The following is a 19,472-nucleotide window of genomic DNA, read 5'->3' as shown; positions in this document are numbered from 1 at the left end:
TGACGCATCGGTCTCTACCCGCATGGGTCTGCCGGGATTCACGTGGAGCAGCTGCTCTTCGGAGGCGAAAAGACCTTTAAGCGTCCGGAAGGACCGCTCCGCTTGTTCGGTCCAGACGAACTTCTTCTTCTTGGAACTGAGGGTGTCAGTGATAGCCGCCGTCGCGTTCGCAAAACCTTTAATAAACTTGCGGTAAAAATTGGCAAAGCCGATGAACCTCTGGACCTCTTTCCGATTTCGAGGGCTCTTCCAGTCCAACAGCGCTTGAACCTTAGCCCTGTCCATGGCCAGTCCCTCGTCGGACAACTTGTAGCCAAGGAAATCAACCTCTCTGACATCAAACTGGCATTTTTCCAACTTGGCGTACAGCCTGTGGTCCTTCAGCCTCTGCAGGACCTCCCTCACGTCCTTATCGTGATCCTCCGGCGATTCCGAGAAAATCAGGATATCGTCGAGAAAGCAGACACACTTCTTGTAGAGGAGACCTGCTAGCACGTGGTGCATAAATGCTTGAAAAACGTGGCTGCCATTTTGGAGACCGAAAGGCATGACTCTGTATTCGTATGTGCCCAGAGGGGTGAACATGGCGGTCTTCCACTCATCTCCTTTCCGGATGCGGATGAGATTGTAAGCTCCACGTAGGTCCAGCTTGGTGAAAATCTTGCCCCTCCTGACGGTCGCTAAAAGGTCGTCAATCTTGGGCATGGGGAAAGCTTTGGGCTTAGTCAAGCTGTTTATGAACCTGTAATCCACTATAAGCCTTTTTTGGGGCGTGTTTTTCTTCTTCACAAAGAACACAGGGCTGCCACCCGCTGCTTTAGATTCCTGGATGAAACCTCGCTTGAGGTTATGGTCTATGAACTCCCGAAGCTCTTGCATCTCGTCTTCCGACATGGAGTACAGCTTGGCAGCAGGCAGTTGCGCCCCTGGCACTAAATCAATCGCGCAGTCGTAAGGTCTGTGAGGCGGCAACTTGTCAGCTTCCTTCTCACAGAAAACCTCCAAGAAGTCCTGGTACTTGTGAGGCACTGTTTGCACCATACCCAGATGCAACTGCTGCTCGGCTTCTCCTCCCTGATCGGTCTGAAAGCAATGCTGAGCACAATACGATGAACAAAAGGTGATCTGCCGCTGGTACCACGCAACCGCGGGACTGTGCCTCTCCAGCCAACTCATGCCTAACACGATGGGTGTGTCCGATAAGTGGGTGACATTGAAACTAATAAGTTCTCGATGGTTGCCAATCTGCATCATCATGGGAGGGGTTTGCTGCACCACTTGCCCCCCCAGCAACTTCCTGCCGTCTACCGTGACCACGTTTAGAGGCGTCGTTGCAGGCAGGAGCGCCATGTTGTGCTGCTTAACGAACTGCAGTCCCACGAAGTCGGCGTTGCTTCCCGAATCGATCGTTATTGGAACCTCGAGGAGTCTCCCATCAGGCAACTGGAGTGTTGCTGTGAGCAGAACTGCCGGTCTGGGAGGCAAAGGGTCCACGCTCTGCAGTGATGCTGGGGGCTTGTCTACAGATCCGCCTGGCTGAGCCCCAGTAGCTCTGCTTCCAGCCAGGCACTGTCGTTTCCCTGAAACTGCTCCCCTGGTTGCACCTCTGCTGTTACAGTTGCCAGTGCTGCAGTGTGCTTCTGGAGCCTCTGGGGGCACTCTTTCGCCATATGGTGCGCACTGTCACAGATGTAACACTTCCTGGTTCCTCTAGGAGGCTTCGCTTTGGCTGCACCAGGGACAGGGCTCTGGGATGGCTTCTGAGCCCTAGCACCACCAATCTCCATTGGCTCCTCGCTGTCCTTCCCCATTGGCGAGGGGTGCGCACGGCTGAAATCCCTGTGCACAAAAGGGAGAGTCCTCGCTTGCGCACGCGCTTGGGGCCCGTCCTCCTCGTGCCACGGACGTCCCTCATGTCGAATTCCAATAGCTAAAGCCCGTTGCACCACGTCTTCTAGGGTCTGGGGTCTGTCCCCCCTAGCGATCTCATCCTTGATGGGGGGGCTCAATCCCTCCCAAAAAAGATCTCTGACCGGCTTACTGTCCTTTGACCAATCTAAGGCGGTGAGCAATGCAAAAAATTTAGAGTGGTATTGGCGCACAGTCGCTTTCCCCTGCCTCAGCCCGTGCATTTGACGGCGCGCAATGTCCACATCCACAGAGGATTGAAAACAAGAATCCATCGCTTTGATGAACGCAGTTGAATTGCGACGGGCCGGTCCATCTTCGCGCCACAGATTGCGTAGCCAAGCCCTGGCCTCCCCATGCAGGTGCGAAACAATGAACCCCACTTTCTCCTCCTCATCTTTAAAATCGTGACGGAGTAAATGCAGTGCATATACGACGTCCGCTCTGAAATTGGGATATTCTTGCAAGTTGCCATTAAAATGCGGAACCAGGGCACCCCCCCTCCGTCCAAGCGCAATGCCCTCCGCTCTGGAACCTGGGGCCCCCGCCCTGTCCGCGTGTTCCCACCTTGCCTGCAAATCCTGGCACGTCTTCTCCAAGTCGTCATTCTTCTTCTGCGAAGCAATGACTGCCGATGTGAGAGCGGTAACCTGATCCCGCAGTGCAACCAGCTGCTCCTCAGCGCTCATGGCTGCTCCCGTTCGTGAGCTTCGCAAAAAAAAATTTTTTGCTTTCTGAGAGGGGACTTACTGTCACGGCCACCCAGGACGGGTCCCAGCTCACAAGAGACCTCACTCCGTTGCAGTTTATTTACAGGAAAAGTTTATTGAAGATTTCTGCTTCTCGTACAGTTCAGCATCGTGGCCGTACGTCTGTCACGTTAGACCGCTGAAGTCCCCTCTGACTCCTCCCCTCTTCCACACCAACTTAATAGCCTGGCTCTAGACCACCTCTTCCTCTCCTTTCTTTTCCGCAGGGTCTTCCTGCCCCCCTGGGTTCCCTCTCTCCGTGACTCGCCTGAGGCTGAATCCTCTGCCGCCTCTTCCCCCCTCCTTCTGGCTTTAGGGCCGGGCTCCTCCCTTGAGCTCTCTCCACTTCCGCGCGCCTCTACGTTTGAACTTGGCGCGCGTACGTTGCTGCTGACCTTTCTTTCGACCGCTACACCACCCCTTGTTCTGCTCTCCACCCTTTCCGGCTGAACACCTTGCTCCAACCCCCTTTCTCTGTTCTCTCCTAATCCTGCTCCCTCCGAGAGGCTGACGACTCCACCCCCTTTACTCCGTTCCGGCTGAGACGCCTCTTGCTGCGTCTGTCTTCCACTGGGCTCCTCTCCGCTTCTCCCTTCTCCTCCCTTTTGCTTGATTAAGGTAACCCCCTTTTGAGAATCCTCTGACTCGCTGCTCAGACTCGTGGATTCCCTCAGAATTCCGTCATCTTCTTCCTCATCCTTCTGCCCCTCCTCCCACTCGCTCTCCGTCTCCTCTGTCATCTCCTCCTCTCTCCCAGAAACCCTGACAAATATCCTTCCTAACTTGCACCAGCAAGTTCCTTTACTTGGCAGAGCTACATTCCCTTTTTTATGTGCACAGCAGATAGCTGGTTGCAGGCTCGTGTGAGCCTCTCACTATTATACAATTCAGTCTGTCTTCAGACTGAATTGTACATTCCTGGTAAGTTCCCTTGAATCCCTCTTAAAAGAATAAAGACGTCACAATCTTATTCAAAGTCAATAAAAGAAGTTTACTTACATCAGTTCACAGTTGGATTCCTGAAGGCAGGCTTAGTTACAAATACAGTGGTACCTCGGGTTACATACGCTTCAGGTTACATACGCTTCAGGTTACAGACTCCGCTAACCCAGAAATAATGCTACAGGTTAAGAACTTTGCTTCAGGATGAGAACAGAAATTGTGCTCCGGTGGTGCTTCAGGTTAAGAACAGTTTCAGATTGAGTACGAACCTCTGGAACGTATTAAGTACTTAACCCGAGGTACCACTGTATGTACATGTGGATCTACCCCATATGGGGGAATAATCCCAGTGCTTCTGCTAGCTGAGAGCTAGCAGAGCACTCCTAGCTGAAAGTTGGTCAAACAAAGAAGGAAGTAAAAAAAAAGAGAGGTTGCTGTGTGACTCGTCCTTCTGTTACCTGGACAGGTTAGGTCATACCCACTTTCTCTCACATGCAAAAGGAAGGATGCTCCAGCCAGGAGGAACAGGAAGTTTTGACTGGCTGGACCAAACATTCCCTTGCATGTCTTCTCTAGCATTTCAAGGAATGTTGTACTTGACTGCCTCTAGTGGATCACATCCCACATAAACCAGGTAAGGGTTGCCAATGGGTCTCAAACCCTCACTTTGCCTGCAAGTGAGGAAAGTCTCTGGCAGATTGAGCAGACGAGACCAACAGTGGATCCAAGAAGGTGGTTTCTGCACGTGCTGTAGAGGGAAGCGAGGGGCAGATGGGGCTCATCAACCTGGGAAGGGAGCCCATCTAGGAGATGGAAAACTGATCCTAAACCTCTGCTGACCTGTGGGATATCTTCGGGAGAAGAAAAGGCTAAGGAGGAAGCCCCACACAAATCTGGAGTGGGGTCCCTAAGGAAACCTTTTACACCTCATCCTGGCAACTCCTGCAGCCAGGCTGGTGCCAAACGTCTTGCTCTGCTTTCCTTTGGAACACATCAGCGAGGCCAAAAGGCAAGTACTGTCATCTGGGCAGCCTGGGGCCCCCCAGGGAGGTCACTTCGGTGCTGCTAACACAGCAAAAACAATGTGGGAGGCAGCGGTTAAGAGACACTGGTTTCTGCAGCCACAGCAGGCGCTGTGATTCTCCAGTGGTTTGGCCTTGCCTTTGGAGGTGCCCTCCACTGACTCTCAGGACAGACAGATGCCAACAACTTAATATATCCATAATAACAATTCTATCCGTTTTAATTCCAATACAAAATAAACCGTGTCCACAGTTAATTTGAAAGGTTCTAGTCATCTGATTTCTTTCCTCCGGTAGAGGACTGTAACGGGTAATTTCCTTTATTTCCGTCATGTCCCAAGTCTCTGATCACAGGAGCCAGAGCACTTCCCCAAGTTTGGACAAACATAACTTGAGCATCTATTAACACATGGGATACCAAAACAATTTGCATGCTCTCTGATCAGCTGCTGTACAGGAAATGTTAACATTAACATCTCTTTCCATTAATTGGCACCACCATGTTTTGTTTTGTTTGATCACAAGTGAGCCTAACGGTTGGATAAAAGTTGTGGCCAGCCAAGACATTCATCTTAGCTGGAGCCTTTCCTACGTGTAACTGGGTATTTGTAGAAGTAGCTACCTCTCATTTAAATATTTGAAATGTATCTGTTTTACAATTTACTTTTGATTATAGCTTTGAAGGATCTCATGCTTGTTTCATCAAAAAGAAAATGTACCCATGTTTACCCAGAGAAAGTTCTATTTAATTTAGTGGGACTGGATTATTCCCATTTCATCGTGTGCTTCCAGAGGAGCCCTATGCTGAGAATTAACCTTGGCTTGAGAGAATTTTTTTTTCTTTCAAAAATGACTTTCAACTTTTGACTAAGATTTTGGTTCACGTAGCTAATCATATTTTGAACGAGAGAATTAGTGGCAACTCATCCTGGTCTGCTTTCAAAAGGGAAAACTAAGCAGACAGTCTTGTTAATTTAGCATATAGACTTGGAATAAAGTACAACATCCATCATCTCATCAAAATTCAATTAAAACTCAGTCCAGCATCCAAGGAAAAGGAGCCAATTTTCTTCTGGAAGCAAAGCTCTCCAAACATCACTAAAAACCTTTAATGGTTCTTTCTTGCATTCTGGGAGTGATTTTAAAAAAGGAAAAAAAGAATAACCACTTTGGGACTTCAAATTAAGCTTTACATTTAAAAGCTAGAACACATGTCGTCTTAAAGCAGAGGCCTTTGTCATTAATTTAATGCATGCTGTCAACACGCTTTGCCCAACACCAATGAGTTGCAGCTAGGGCCATTCTAGTTCAGCTTTAAAATAACCTCATTTCTAACCGGTGGGTAGCTGGCCCTCACACTTGCTGAACATTTTGGGATTTGGGGCTGGTGAACATAAAGGCTTTGCTTAACATATAGTTGAAGCCAATCACCTGCATTTTATTCACAGCCAAAGAAATCCAAACCCCCAAATCACCACTGGGACTGGGTGGCTCAGCAAAAGGCCACCCTCTCTTCTGAGCCCATATATATTGATTCTGCAAAACTGTCATAATATATGGTAGACACTTTGGGGTAACTCCGGAGTATGGCTGTCACCCAAGCCCTTTCTGGCGTAATTTCACGTAACGAAATTTGGAAAGGAAAGCTAATACCTTTCTTGAATGTTCTCACACATATGCCCCCCTCCTTTCCAACGATCAAGTCACATAGATTTAATTCAAACTTGGGTATGTTCCAAGAGACATGGGGCAGCACTTGTATCTCTGGACTATTGATTTATCAATGAGAAGTTTTCAGCTAACAATCTACAGTACGCTTTCCATCCAATGGGAATTTAGCTCTGCACATCACACATCTCAAGGTGGAAAAAAGGTTTCTGGATTTTCAATACCTGTTCTAGCAAAAAGTAGAGCACCAGGCACCAAACAAAATATATTTGTTTCCTGCAAAGTTTTATTGTGTTTGGCTCTACCAAACCAATTAAAAGTCAAACAGCAGCAGTTTTAATCAATGTTTATTTATAAACATAACATTTACTATAAAAGCTGTTGCATTTAGACAAGAATTCTCTTGCTTTCCAGAGGCATTTTAGAATAAATATCATCAATGGAGATTAGTGTAACTGGTATTCAACATTAACCCAAGTAGGACTTTCATCCTTTGGTGATCTTGCATATAAAGTAGCCCTCGTTTGGCTCACCAACTTTTATACCACTTATAGATAACTACAGAGAATACGGAATTAATTCTACATAACAAGAATAAGGGCCACTATGAAGTTTTGAAAATGAAATATATAAAAAAATAATTATGACATGGTTATGCCTGCTCTCTAAAGAAATTAGAAGCTAAATACACTTTTTGGGGTTTTTATTTTAATCCATTACGTTTATTATATTGGCGCGTCAACAGTAAATTATCTTTTGAAACACATTATTTACCATTTCAAACCAACATAGCAGTAGATAAACTCCCCCCTCCCCGGCCATTCCCTACCCTTACCCATTCCCAAGTTATTTGTGAAACAAATATTAACACGTTTATAAACAGAGCTGGAAATAATGAGGCGGCTGCAGTGTGCATACTCATTTGAAATAAAATATAAGGAGGAAGAGTTGACAGTTTTAAAAAAATCTTTATGCTGGTGACTAATCCATCTTAATGGAAGCGGAACGTGTGAGTGATTCAGGTTTTGATACATGTAAAGTTATCTGCTGCCATCTTCCAGTTTACAAGGAGAAAGATGGTCAGTTACATTCGTAAGTGGATGTGCCATAAAATCCTGTTTGTGTATAAAAACGTTGCACTTGAAAAATTCTGCTAGCATGTAAATTCTGGCTGCAGTTATTCTCTTACTGAAGACTGGCAGGACTTGAAGGTTATTAAAAGCAGGATCAGATCTGCAGAATCCTCATGATTTTGCATGATTTTTTAAAAAAATATTTAAAGCAACCTTTGCACACAAGTGCAAATCAACGTCTTCACAAGCCATTGGAATATGCTGTTGTGCAAGACCCACTGAAAGCAACAGGACCTGCACAAGAACACACCACCTTCTGCTCTTGGGGCAAGTTCTATTAATTTCAACGGAGCTCCCCACTGGCTTATACTCAACAAGCACAGAGCTGTGCCCTTAAGCACCACTGGTTCCCAAAAGTCTTGAAGATACCCAACTGCAACCTGCGTTCAGGCCCATATCCACAGTCCTTCACATGCACTAGGTACTGGTACCTATGCCAGACTGCTCTTTCAACACCTTTTAAGAGGGCACCGACGTAAACACAAATCTCCTGGTCAGGTGTGCAACTGCTCTGCACCAGGAAGTAGACTGCAGTAATGGAGACTTAACGCACAACCCAGCTCCAATTTGCAGGGAACACACTTGCTGCCAATAGCAAGAACAACCATGAACTTCAGAACATTGGTGTCGGGCCCTTACGTCTGCCTTTATTTGAAGCAGGGATGGCTAAGCCCCAGTTCAAGGGTCTGAACTAGTCTCTCTCTTCCACCAGAACGCCACTGATTTTTGTGGCAGCAGCAAAGGGGGCGGGCGGGGGGTTAATGTAGATCAAATGCTGTGGTGGGGTAGAGCTCAGTGCACTGGTGGGGATCTAAATCATCCCTCCCTGGTTATTGGATTGATCACTTGAATGCAGAGACGGCAGCAAATCCCCTTCCTCAACTAATCTGCATGGATTAGCTAAGAAAGGATGTTTGTGCAATCTGCAGAGGAGTGTGAGGTGGCCATGTGGCCCCCAGAGGCTTGGGTGTGGCCCTCAGGCTCAGCAGCCCCTGCTGTTTCACAAGGGAACAGAAACAACGCGATAGGTTGTGCCACTGACAAGTCGATTTGTGGAACTGAGCACTTGGGCTTGCAAACCTCAGTGCTCAGATCAGAGGCCCGCCTTCCAGCTGAACCTGAAGGACTGTCTGTTTACAAGCAGAGGCCGTTTCCTGAACAGGAGGCGCCGGATTCCAACCCTTGATGCAGTTTCCCAAACTTCTGAGAGCTGACACAGCCATGTCTGAATTAAAAATGGAGGCGCACATCACTGCTGCACCCAAAGCAGTTTCCTTTTGTAGAGTGTGAGAGGAAGAATGGCTATCCAGGAGAAGCCAATTTCTTGCGTTTCTGCATAAGCCGCTGAATGGAAGGAGCAGAAACTCATGCAGAGATGCAATGGGAAATCTCCTTGGAGGAATCCCAATTCTGCTGCAACTCTGTATTTAATATGACGCAATGGAGACAGAGACACACCGCAGAATGATCTGCCTCCAGCTTGGCTGATCGGAAGGAGCGGAAGGTGGAGCAATCCATCATGCAGAGACACACCAGGCAGCCTCTCCTGCACTTTGGAATTGCATGAGCTTTTAACTATGCAGTCCAGTTCATGTTACAAAGCACACAAGTAACACTCTCACAGTCCACAGTTTGGGAATGACTGCTTTGCACTGTAATCCTATACTTGTTTACTCAGAAGCAATTTTTTTTCTTCCCCCAATGGCGCTTATTCCAAGGTAAGCATTTGTAAAAACTGCAGTCAAGCAGGGGAATAATTCAGTTTTTTGGTGGGGGAGAAAGGTGCTTACACAAATCAGTGGTTTCAGTTTTTATACTGTGCATTTCTTGTTATACAAAGAGGTATTATGACTACAGCACAATCCATTCAAACAGCAAAGTTATCTATATGTATCCCCAAACAAATCACTTCAATGATTACTCACAATGTGGGGGTCAAATGGACAGTCCCACAAGGTTTGTTGTTTGCAGAACAACTTTGTTGCCAATCTCTGTCCTTAGGAATTATATTTTTTCTTAAAAAACACCACCACAATTAGTACATCCATCTGTCACTGGTGAATGTGCAACAGCTTTGTATTTTCTAAGGCACAATTTTAATGAAATGTGTAACTTCCTATCAGACAATCGTATGTTTTAAGATAGACACAATCGTATACAAATGCTTTTGAGTGACGAAAGGAGACATCATTGCATGTTTGCACAACTGCACATCAAGACCCACCTAGACACATAAATAAATAGTGACACTGTGTCACCCTTAGAAAATATTTATTGCTTACCTAAGAAATGTCCACTATTTCTTTCTGCTAGTCCACCAAGAGATAACCAATGTGCAAATACAGTCACATACAACAAGGAATCTCAATGAATTTTGTTTGTTGCTTTCGTATTCTTAAGGCAGCATAAATATATATTTCCTTTTTGAAGACCATAACTACATAGGCTTTCCAATCTCTCGCACCTTTACTCAGCCTGCAGAAGATACCAAAGAATACTGCTCACAAACCACTATTTTACAACCGTAGCACATCAGCCAAATCTAGCGTGCTGCCTCTGATCACCATCCCGGTTCTTTAGGAGTCAGGAAAATGTTAAATCAGAAACACACGCGGTGCACCTGACTTGACCGGGTTTAAATCCAGATTCAAATACAACACCCTCTCTCTTTTATTTCTTGCACATTTGAAAACTTCCATCATTAGTGGTCAAGAGGGCTGGTTCTTTAGCTATCTGAAAAGCATGGTTGCTGCTGCTCCTTCCTTGTGGCCGATTCTCATGCTATGCTCCAGAACGTAACGTTATGTGCACACCGAGGAGGCTACATGTGGGGAACGATGTGGCTGCTTCCCATTCCTACACTGGGAATGCGCCGGTGTCAAAGTAACTACATCAGACGCCCACACTCATAGTACTCCTCCCACATTATGCATGTTACCAGAGTGGTGTGGGAATCAATCTGGGGATAATGATGAAGACCACACTGCTAAGGGAGCACACAAACAGCCTGGGAAACATGCGCATCAATGCACTACGTGTTCAGGCTGTCTTCCTAGGCCATTGACTCTTAAGCCTTTGTAGCGCCAATTCCCTTCAGAGTATACAGGCATAAGAGGCAATGTTCCAGGAAGAGCCAACACATGAGGACTTTATCCCTCCTTGAAGAAAAGTGCATGGCCTTGCCCTAAATTTGTGTGCGTGTAAACATACCCAAATCCTAAGCATATTTATTTGGAAGTGCATCTCACCGGCTTCAGCTTAGGAGCTTAGGTTCTCAGCCGAAATTATATGATTATTACCATGTATTCATACGGATCCAGGTTCCCCCTTTAAATTCGATATATGCAGAATCATTGGGGTACAGAAGTTTAACCAACTCTGCAGCAACTTTACTGGAAGCAGGAATATATAAATGAGTAGTCCCAAAGCTGTACCCATCACTGAATACTCCAGCGTCAAGCATGCCCACTCTCTGCAGAATGAAAGGCTCTACAGCCCCAAATCCCAGAGTGTCTGTCCTGTTTTCTTCAGGCTGTGTGTCTCCATGCCTACCGCCCACAAACATCTTTCCCTACAACCGAAAATTAGAAGCCTTGGCTTGCAATGTTGCTCCACCGACCTTGCAGAAAGCATTTGCAGTGGTCGTTCTATGATATTTATCTCAAGATGGACTTCTTAACGGTTATTCTAGGGTGCTCCAAGTCCTTCATCCTCGGCAGACATTTTATTTTCCATACAGCAAGTGGTTGGAGGTGCTAGGTGTTTGTGGGTCAGACTCCATAAAAAGTTACACACCCCCCCCCCCCAAAGCAGCAACACTTTCACTTTCACAATTATGGTACACACATGCAGAGGCATAGACGGACCATTACACACCAGCACCAAGGGAGAGAAATAACGTCACATCTTCACGGAGCCGCATTGAGGTTGGGTTAGATGATGATTTAGGTACCAACTTTCCCCCACATCTAAGTCAAACCCTGGGCACATCTTGATTAAAAGTGGGTACAGATACCAGTGGCTGGTAAATTGCTTCAGAAAGAAGATTCATGTCATGGGCTGCCAGCTGACCAATCCCTGTTGAGTATTTCTACAACCTCGAATGCATGTATTATTTAAGCTTAGAGAAAGCACTTCATTCGGTAAAATAGTTTGTTATTACAAGAAACGTCATTTTATGCACACAACAGATGGCATGACTATCAGTCCAATCCTAGGCATGTCTACTCAGAAGTAAACCCCACTGAGTTCAGTGGGCCCTATTCCCAGGTCCATGGGTGTAGGATTGAACATGCAATCACTTGCTCACTCAATTTCCTGACTTCCACTGAAAGTAATATAATAAAATGTTTCAGAATTACAGGATGTTTGGATCAAACTAGTGTCTTTGTATATATATAAAAAAGTTACCACTTCAGAAACAAAACAGGGGGGAAACTCCTTTCTGTCATGCTGTTAAAATTTTCTTCTTCTTCAAATGCAACTAATTAGATTTATACATTGGCATATTATAGAACATCTACAAAAAGTAGTGTAAACTTAACATTCTCAGTTCCTAGTCGTATTAGAAACAGAACAGGTTTATTGCATCTTTATTTCCTGGTTACTTTCATAAGAGCAGATTCGGAAACCAAACGTAACTGATAATATGGAACACGCACGCTCCCGCGAGAGGGAAAAGGAGCTGAAAGTCCAGAGATGAACTTCATACATGTAAGTGAATTAAGAAAGGGGGTGGAATATGTATTGCATTGGAAAGTAGCCGATGTAGCCTTTTGTGCCTGCCTTGCAAAGATGAGATGAGAGCTATCAAGTCCATGGATATAAGCTCTGACAAGTGATTGTCCCGAAGCAGCCCCAGGAACAGAACAACAGCGACAATCCTTCTTGGAGAACACATTTGCACGCAAGACTGAAATCCATGTCACAAAGTCGTGGGCTGACCAGCGGCTATAATTAAGACAAAAACGGGTAGAAAGTTACGCCATTCTTCACGTCAGGAAGCAACAAATGATAAAAATAATATGAAGATGATGGAGTTTTCGGAGCTAGCCGACCTAACCAGAAGAGTCCGCGACCAGAAGGGGGAGGAGTATCAGGAAGAATGGACAAAATTTAATGATTATTTAGTTAAATTAACTAAAGTTAAATTAACTGGAAATAGCTTGCATATACTTAATTGGCTTAGGATTTTATATAAGTTAAGTGATGAATTAATATGTTTAATTTTAAAATGAAAAGGTATAAGGATGTTAATGTTTAAGTTAAATTTCATAAGAACTTTGATTTGGAAAACCGTTAAAAGGATATGCATGGAAATTCAACGAAGGGGAAGCAAGGAAGTCACTTAACAATGTTAATAAGTGTAATTTTAATAAGGCTATGATCTAAGTTTGTTCGTTTGTTTATTTGTTTGTTTTGTTTATAATTTTGTGAAAATTAATAAAATTTAAAATAAAAATAAAAAACAATAAAATTTAATTTATATCCCGCCCTCCCCAGCCAAAGCTGGGCTCAGAGCGGCTAACAACAATAAAAGTAACACAGCATTCTAAAATCAATTCATTCTAAAATCAATTCAGAATCAAATTAATGGCAACTGCAATGTATGTTTTGTGTACAAGCATCCTAAGACCTCGTTCCTTCTGTATTTCCAATCTTAAACAGCTGAAGAGAGGGTGCAGTGCACCACCGGGGCTTATATGGCTGTGTACATTTAAAGGAGATGCTGGAATTGAGGCTCTGAGATGGATAAACCACAGTTCCCAGAATTCTTTGGGAAAAGCGATGTGCTTTATATGCAGTTACTCAACCAGAGTTGAGAGATCAGGCGCAATGCACATCCTTCTCCCACCTCTCCATGGCTCCCCCCAGCTCCCCACTAAGTGAGCACACTAGCATTTCCTTAGCATTGCAAAAATCTCAGCAGTAGTCAGCAACTGGAAACGGGAATGTGGTTTTCCGTCAAATAGCAGTCTACTTTCTGTCCACCCTTTCGCAGAACAGGCTATAGCAGTTAGATTCAAAGTCAAAGGAGAATGTGGGATTGAAATAATTAAAGCCACACATCTAAATGATAATTTATCCATTGTTCATTTCATTATTTACGACAGTTCCTGCCAAAAACGTGCGACTCCCTGGTGCAAATTGACTGTGAAACTATACAACAGTGCCCTCTACCTTTCAGGATGTGGAAGTGTTTCCCAGCGCAAAAAGCAGCTTCTTAGATTTAGTTTTTTTCTTCTCATTCTCTTTATAACAACACACTTTTTCTTCCCAGGAAAGAGGAGAGGTACATCTGTTGTGGTTCCTTTCTTTACTCAAAGCATCTGAAGGAGTGTCTCCACCCCCATCGTTCTGCCCGGACACTGAGGTCCAGCACCAAGGTCCTTCTGGTGGTTCCCTCACTGCGAGAAGCAAAGTTACAGGGAACCAGGCAGAGGGCCTTCTCAGTAGTGGCACCTGCCCTGTGGAATGCCTCCCATCAGATGTCAAGGAAATAAACAACTACCTGACTTTTAGAAGACATCTGAAGGCAGCCCTGTTTACGGAAGTTTTTAATGTTTGATGTTTTATCGTGTTTTTAACATTCTGTTGGGAGCCACCCAGAGTGGCTGGGGAAACCCAGCCAGATGGGTGGGGTATAAATAATAAATTATTATTATTATTATTATTATTATTATTATTATTAAGCTATCTAATGGCAAACATGTATGTATCAACTTGTCCGCAGAGCATCTTAGGACAGGGCAGTGACACTGGGCAAACACACATATCACAGGCTTACTGTTTCCAGGCTTCTCTGTCATATCTAAAATATTTATACAGTAATGCATTAAACATTAAAAGCTTCCCTAAACAGGGCTGCCTTCAGATGTCTTCTAAAAGTCTGGTAGTTGTTCTCTTTGACATCTGGTGGGAGGGCGTTCCACAGGCCCAGCCAGATGGGTGGGGTATAAATAATAAATTATTATTATTAAGCATGCATCATGGAATGTGAGTAGCCATACCCTCTAAGCCAGCTGGGACAGCCTGCTTTCTACTAAATTTGCAAATGAGCTAGGCAGTGCTAAAAGATCAGTGCAAACAGGTGAATGCTGAGAGGCAGGAACAGCCTCTGTCCCTTCCTGTCCTTTTGCACTGAATTTTGAAAGGAATCAGAGCGGTTTCTTCTGCCATTGCCCACAGCCTTTGCTCCAGAGCCAGTTTACAAACTCACAATGGTGGAATATCAAGCCTGCAACCTTCCTGCAGCTACGAGTATCTTGTGGGTTCACAGAACATGCCAGCATCCCCTCTTTTACGTGCCAATGGTAGTATTTCATTTTACTGCGATCAGCCTCTTAATATCCTGTTAGCTCTAGCATTTAGTACTGTTGGTTTCGCAGTGCTAGATTATTTCAGCTATTGGTACGACTAACCAGGAAAAAGATCGGGAGGCAAAACCTACAATCTCTAAGTCGCTCTTTGTGAGGATCACTGCTCATTGTGGTGTGGTAATGAGTGTCGGACCAGGACTGGGGAGACCCAGGGTAAGATTCACCGAGTGACCTTGAGTCCATCATATTCTCTCAGCCTAACCGACCTAACTGGAAATAAATAAAAAACAGTTCAATAGCACCTTAAAGGTAAAGGGGTAAAGGGACCCCTGACCGTTAGGTCCAGTTGCAGACGACTCTGGGGTTCTGGCGCTCATCTCGCTTTATTGGCCAAGGGAGCCGGCGTACAGCTTACGGGTCATGTGGCCAGCATGACTAAGCCGCTTCTGGCGAACCAGAGCAGTGCATGGAAACGTCGTTTACCTTCCCGCTGGAGTGGTACCTATTTATCTACTTGCACTTTGACGTGTTTTGTTCTGGATATAAGCTTTTGTGTGCATGTACATTTCTTCATGTGTGCATGCACACAAAAGCTTATATCCAGAACAAACTTGGCTGGTCTCTAAGGTGCTACTGGGCAGTTTTTTTATTTATTTCGACTGTGTCAGACCAACACAGCTACCTACCTGAATCTACCTCATTGGATCGCTGTGGAATAAAATGGGGGTCTGGGGCAGGAGGCAAGGAGAAAGAAAGGTGGGATATAAATGGAACGAATGAGTGAATGAATGAATGAATAAGAAAAGTATACAGTTTCAACAAGAAATTAAATCATTACAAGATTATATGTTGGACATACCTGTAAATAACTACTTGCCCATTCACCTGTGAGGAGTGCAAATTGCCTACATCTGATCAGTTTTAGTAAAATGTGAGGTAGGGTTGGATCACACCATAACTAGGCACTTTTAAGTCCCACTGATCTCAGGGGGAGACTTGCATTTTCTCCCAAGGGAATCATGGAAGGCCTTGAGGCACCCTTGCCGTGAAGTAAACCCACTAACCACAGTGCGACTTACTTCCGAGTTAGTGTGCACAAGAGGGTGGTGTAAAGTGCCTCAGGACACTTTTGTTTGTTTGCACACATCTTTCAGGCAACTGATGCGCAACTGATTTATCTCAACCGGTATGTGTTGGCAAGTGAGGTAGTAATTTTTTTTTATTTTTTTTTTGTGAGGTGGCATAGGCCCTGGGCATATTTGCAAGGCCAATGTAGTAGGTGGTGTTGGAAAAAAAAACCTACACACATACACACAGTAAATATCACGTTGAGACCAGTCCCCGGTACTTACTTCTGGATCTGATGTAACAATCATTGCAGTTGAGAAGACCACTTCTAATCCGGACGTCTGTTCCGCTTGCTGCATCTCCAAGTTGTCCCTTGCAGATTCCACACTATTTATTGACAAAGAGTGGATATAATTAAAGTTAAATAATATATTCATCGGGGTATCTAGTGATATGCTGTAGGCCGCCTAGAGTGGCTGGGGAAACCCAGCCAGATGAGCAGGGAATAATAATAATAATAATAATACCCAAACTATGATGCTTTTATACCAGGTTAATTGTCATGGTGCCCGTCCACCAAGAATCCTGGGATCTGTACTTTGGTGAGAGTTTTCACTCTGACATATCCCTTCCCTTACTCCCTATCACATGACTACTGCTCCCAGAATTCCCTACCAATTAAATGATAGCTTAAGTCAGTGGTGTGGATACGCCATCTGGGTGTGCATCTTTATTTGGGTTAAAAAGATAAAAATTATTTCCATAGTTCCTCGCCACATCTTCACATTATCTCCAAATGTTAGGGGCTGGACTGAGGAGGAACGGTGGAGACCGCCCCCGCCCTTTCTCCTGAACCTTCCTGAGAACAGGAGGACAGTATAGATTTAGAATAGTGGTTTGCAGAAGGGCACAGTTCAGAGGCTGCAGAGGGGAGAAACTGGGAAATATTGGGAGAGGAACAGCAGGAAGAATAAGAAGCACCAGGGGAGAGACAGCTGACAGTGTCTCTGGAAAGCATTCCTGACCACCCCCTTGCCCAGGACTAGGAGTGCATTGAGGGTATTAGAACAGAGAGCTCAGAGGCAAAAAGCTCAGATTAGCTGACACAGGGGTGATGTAGAATAGGAGAGACGGAGGGGGCGGGACTTTACTCAGAGCAACACCATTATCTTAGAGAGACTGCCTTCCTTTGTCGCTCTCTGTGAATTATTGAATAAATTGCAGGTAAGAACTTTTATTGTTTATCTGCTTCTTGGCTGCCACTGTGGGAGGGATCGGATTCCCTGATGCCTGACATCAAAGCAGGAGGATTTCTAGTGGCTGCGTTGTCTGGAATAGCTTGCCACATAGACGGCTCGGGATGGTGGAGCATCCATCACCAGAAAGAAACAGAGGGTATAAGCACCTGCAAGGCAAGTTGCACTAAACCTCCCAACTGTCCTGAAGGGAACTGCCATGCAAAAGACAACAGGCAGGCCATCCTTTAGGGAGAATACGTTACTGAGGAATCCTACCCTGAAGCACTGAATATGGAAATAAAGACCAAGTGTTTCGATAATCATGGCTGCGCCTTTCCCGAGAGGCTGTCCACAACTAGAGCAGAGTTTCTTTCCACTGACAGACCTAAAAGAAAGAAAGAAATGACAAAACCAGATTCAAACATTTCCTCCCATGCTGTAGCCCCCATGAAAATCCTCTCACTCACAAAGCTGATGTTTGGTACGAGAGGAAACCTGCCGCTGCCCTGAAAAGGCTGGTTTGTCCTCCAGCTAGCCAAAGCGTTGAGGACCTAGCGAGTGCTCAAACCATTAATGGCCAAGCAGGGCATCCAGCCGCTGAGGATCTCTCACACCCCAAAGGTGGGGCTCCTCTCCTACATGTTGAGAAACACTGTACTAAGCTGACATTATGGACAGTGGCTACCTGTGGTTGGCAAGGGTAGTGCATCTCCTAGAAGAGAGAGACATCTTCACCAGAGTAGCTCAATGGACAATGAGCATACCGCACCGCAGTTCATTTCGGTTCTCTGTCAACTGGATCACACAGGAAGGAACTGTTTCTGGCTGAGACACCCACAGGGCTACATCCATCATAGCTACAGCTTGAATTATTCTTCTAAGGCAAGCCCGATGTAGATGTGCTCCCTATTTGTGGTGGTTTGATAGGATCCTGTGCCATTGAAATTCTACTCAGTATTTGTTAAGTTGTGGGTGAACATATCAGATGACACAGCGATTCTTCAAACAGCTCTTGTTTATTCACAGGCCAGAACAGAACTGAACTGAAGGGTTCAGTCAGCCAGCACAACGTAACTGTAACAACTTTCTAAAACTATCCAATCACTGAACGTCACTTTCGATCCCTTATTTGCATAACCATCTACAGTATCCCCCTGCTGGCCCAGGGTGAGAACTTCGGTACATAACAGTATAGATCCAGAGTAGATTCTAATGTATAGTTAGCAGAGTATCAGCTTAAACTCATTGCAGGATTCCTCAAAAAATAGACCAGAGGCAATTGTATTTCATCCAGCAGAACTCTACTGCTACTGAAGGCAAATGAGTATAATGGTCACAAATCCAATACCTTCAGGATTGGCACTGTCCATAAGAAATCCAGTTGCAGCAGACGTAACTTAAACTTACAATAACTTATAGTAAGTCTAAACCTTAACACTAAGCATACTATGTACAGAACACCACACCAGAAGTAAAAGAGATAGAAAGTGAAGCCCAGGCTCCTTCTGGCCTTACTTTTATAGTCAGCATGACCTTGACAGAAAGAGATAAGAAAACCAGTTTAAGCCAGTTGTACTCAGCTTCTCTGAAGGAATAACCCAAACATCATGAACCTTCCGCTTGTTTCTTTCACACAGAAAAGCTTCCAGAACTCCCTTGAATTAAGTAGAATAGGAGAGATCTCTACACATCAGATCAATACTTTTTGCACTAATAAATGCAAACTGACATCCTAAGACAACTATCTCCTTTATGTTTTGCCTCCACTCCACATGGCATTCGAACAACCTCCCATTATCTGTAGAAGCAGCTCCTAGATAATTTCCAGGGTGATAAAATACTTTTGGGAACGTCTTAATCTATGCCACCACTCGCACGCCTCAAACACCAGTTAGGAGGTTTTAGCTGAAATGATAACTTTGTAAAGCAGCTCATTAGCTTGTGAAAATCCTTATTGACCTTTTGTACCTGTTAGGTGACTGGCTTTGAGTTGTAGGAGAACAGGGTGATGATGATGATCGCCCAGCTCCAGAGCTCTCTCGACAGCCTGCCCTGAAACAGAAACAAACAGGAGGGAACTGTGGTGAAGCTCTGGAAGTGCAAGTCCAAGTGATATCATAGCTGATTGTATGCTCTCATACTATGCCGATTAAGTCATGGAAGCCTCTGTTACCTACCTCCTCCTCCTTATTATTATTATAATATTTATTGGGATTTTCATTTTCAAAAAACACCATGTGATTTTACATATCTTTACATTACCTATGGGACGTGGGTGGCGCTGTGGGTTAAACCACAGAGCCTAGGACTTGCCGATCAGAAAGTCGGCGGTTCAAATCCCCGAGACAGGGTGAGCTCCTGTTGCTCAGTCCCTGCTCCTGCCAACCTAGCAGTTCGAAAGCACGTGAAAGTGCAAGTAGATAAA

General features: G+C 44.9%; 1 protein-coding gene across 11 annotated transcripts in view; it reads right to left on the bottom strand.

Moving 5' to 3' along the window:
* Window positions 1-6,620: 6,620 nt before the first annotated feature.
* LIMCH1 (LIM and calponin homology domains 1) overlaps window positions 6,621-19,472 on the bottom strand; it is a 209,986-nt gene continuing 197,134 nt past the window's right edge. For 10 of the 11 annotated variants that reach the window (XM_081924311.1, XM_081924305.1, XM_081924309.1 and 7 more), the window contains 4 exons: window positions 19,007-19,099; window positions 17,324-17,432; window positions 16,094-16,196; window positions 6,621-12,372 (listed from right to left, as the gene is read on the bottom strand). In XM_081924311.1, coding sequence (XP_081780437.1) covers window positions 12,347-12,372; window positions 16,094-16,196; window positions 17,324-17,432; window positions 19,007-19,099 — 331 coding nt within the window. In that variant the 3' untranslated portion in view covers window positions 6,621-12,346. The remainder of the gene's footprint in view (window positions 12,373-16,093; window positions 16,197-17,323; window positions 17,433-19,006; window positions 19,100-19,472) is intronic. The other variant, XM_081924308.1, reaches the window with a different exon arrangement.

The sequence above is a fragment of the Podarcis melisellensis genome (genome assembly GCF_964234715.1).
Source record: "Podarcis melisellensis genome assembly, chromosome: 9".
Classification (NCBI taxonomy): domain Eukaryota; kingdom Metazoa; phylum Chordata; class Lepidosauria; order Squamata; family Lacertidae; genus Podarcis; species Podarcis melisellensis.
The sequence above is the reverse complement of the archived record's forward strand: the minus strand, read 5'-3'. Positions and strand labels throughout refer to the sequence as shown.